The 2,607-nt window shown below is 47.5% G+C and overlaps 1 protein-coding gene across 3 annotated transcripts in view; it reads right to left on the reverse strand.

Annotated features, from left to right (window-relative positions):
* The window catches only part of ING5 (inhibitor of growth family, member 5), a 33,693-nt gene that overhangs the window by 17,441 nt on the left and 13,645 nt on the right, over positions 1–2,607 (reverse strand). For all 3 annotated transcript variants that reach the window (XM_011929534.1, XM_011929535.1, XM_011929533.1), the window contains exons 3-4: positions 1,851–1,962; positions 1,273–1,366 (exon numbers count right to left, since the gene is read on the reverse strand). In XM_011929534.1, the coding sequence (XP_011784924.1) occupies positions 1,273–1,366; positions 1,851–1,962 (206 nt within the window). The remainder of the gene's footprint in view (positions 1–1,272; positions 1,367–1,850; positions 1,963–2,607) is intronic.

A 2,607-nucleotide genomic window follows, 5' to 3' on the forward strand; every position in this document is an offset into this window, starting at 1 on the left:
AAAAAAAAAAAAAAACCCTGAAAATTGGGCCGGGTGCAGTGGCTCACGCCTGTAATCCCAACACTTTGGAAGGCTGAGGCAGGTGGATCACCTGAGGTCAGGAGTTCGAAACCAGCCTGGCTAACATGGTGAAACCCCATGTTACTAAAAATACAAAAAATTAGCTGGGCATGGTAGTGCACGCTTGTAGTCCCAGCTATCCAGGAGGGTGAGGCAGGAGAATTGTGCCATTGCACTCCAGCCTGGGCATCAAGAGTGAAACCCTGTCTCAAAAAAAAAAAACTGAAAATGATCCCTTTTTTGTCAAGAAGAACTCTTTTTTTTTTTTTTTTTTTGAGACAGAGTCTCATGCTGTGGACCAGGCTGGAGTGCAGTGGTGCGATCATGGCTCACGATCCTCCCAGCTCAGTTTCCCCTACTAGCTGGGACTACAGCCCACGCCACCACACTCACCTAATTTTTTCTATTTTTTGTAGAGATGGGGGTCTCCCTTTGTCGCCCAGACTGGTCTCAGATTCCTGGGCTCAAGTGATCCTCCCGCCCTGGCCTTCAAAAGTGTTGGAATTATAGGCATGAGCCACCATGCCCAAAACTTACACTCTTTGACCACTCCCCTTCAGAATCATCTCCATAGAGGCTTTGTGGCATTTCAGCATTTTCCCTTTAGTCTAAATGTCACTCCTCTGAGGTAATGCTATGATCTCTTTGGAGGGTACACAATACCTTTGGCAGGGAGGGTGTCAGTGGGAGAATGCTTTAAATAAAGTATCTCAAAGAACTTCAAGTTAAATGACATGTCTATTTAATAAATGTGGCCACATAATTTAACAATGAGTATACGCAAACTATATACTGACACATAAAATAACTGACAGATATACAGAAATCTAGCTACTTAAAGAGTGGTTTGCGTTGGCCTCTGTTAACAACCCACTCACCAACCTACTGTCCCTAGCGGGGCAGCACACACCGTGGCTAAGAAGACAGGCACTGGAGTCAGACTCCAGGTGCAGGCCCAGCCACACCACAGCAGCTCTAACGCCTGGGTGGGTCCCTGCGACACGGAAAATGCCTGACAAGGGCACCCCCTCCAAGGCTGCGATGAGGACAGGCTGATGACAGGCACACAGCATAAGAACCAGAAGAGCCAGAATGCCCCCCAGCACACGGAGCGCACTTCACTCCAGGGTCAGCTTCCATCAGTGTTTCTACATCCGGGACACTGGCTATGGGTATTTGTCCTTCTGGGAAAAAGAGGGGAAAGCCTCTTACCCTCCTTTATGCTTCTTTTTCTTTGGTGTATCTTCCTCTGATGTCCTCCTGCCTCGGCCCCGGGACCCTCTTTTTTCTTTCTGACCCCGGCCTTCTGAAAAACAATCAAGATGAAAATTATTTTTATAGAATTCTCTAAAGCAAGGCAAGTTTTGTGTTTTGTTTTTAAGAAGGAGTCTCGCTCTGTCTCCCAGGCTGGCTGGAGTGCAATGGAACAATCCTAGCTCACGGCAGCCTTAACCTCCCAGGCTCAGGCAATCCACCCACCTCCACCTCCCCAGTAGCTGGGACCACAGGTGTGCACCACTACACCTGGCTAATTTTTAACTTTTTTGTTGAGATGAGGTCTCATTATGTTGCCCAGGTTAGTCTCAAACTCCCAGCCTCAAGCAATCCTCTTGCCTCGGCCTCCCAAAGTGCTGGGGTTACAGGCGTGAGCCACTGTGCCCAGCTTGCAAGACAAGGTTTACCCAAATATGATACTTACCCTAGTGATCATACTTTAATGATTTACTGTGACAAAACTCTTCAAAACTCCATAGTTAACAGTAATAAAGAAAAAAAATTAACAGACTTGCTTTTTAACCCTCGCCCTCCGGAGCTTTCAAAATCACTGCCCTCCATCTTGTCCTTCAGATCTGCCTCAAAGCGCGCCAGGTCTGCGTCAAGCCTTCGAATGTGTTTATCCACCTACAAAAGGATACCCAAAGTCTTATTTTAAAGTAAAACCAAAACACCTCAGAAATCACAAACGTACAAAGGTATCCACTAGGAAATGCCTTCTTGCCCTTTAATTGAGTCTTCAATGAACAAACCTCTGCTAAATCAAGGCCCACTATTTCAAAGTCCATGCAAGGGTCTTGTGCTTTTTCTGCATATTTTGAGACTGCAATGGAATGAATCCCATTTAGGGAAAAGACAGGAGTGTGGGCAATAATGAGAAGCAGAGTTGTGAAATGCGGTGAACGAGGCCTGGGATATCTGACGCTGAACCCTACTTTAAAATGTGGCTACCTGGAGGCCAGGGGCAGCGGCTCACACCTGTAATCCCAGCACTTTGGGAGGTCGAGGCGGTCTGATCACCTGAGGTCAGGAGTTCGAAACCAGCCTGACCAACATGGTAAAATCCCGCCTCTAATAAAAATACAAAAATTAGGGCAGGCGCAGTGGCTCATGCCATAGCCCCAGCACTCTGTGAGGCCGAGGCGGGTGGATCATTTGAGGTCAGGAGTTCGAGCCCAGCCTGGCCAATATGGCAAAACCCCATCTTATTAAAAATACAGGCCAGGCATGGTGGCTCACACCTGTAATCCCAGCACTTTGGGAGGCTGAGGC

This window comes from Colobus angolensis, unplaced genomic scaffold (assembly GCF_000951035.1).
Source record: "Colobus angolensis palliatus isolate OR3802 unplaced genomic scaffold, Cang.pa_1.0 Scaffold82, whole genome shotgun sequence".
NCBI classification, from domain to species: Eukaryota; Metazoa; Chordata; class Mammalia; order Primates; family Cercopithecidae; genus Colobus; species Colobus angolensis.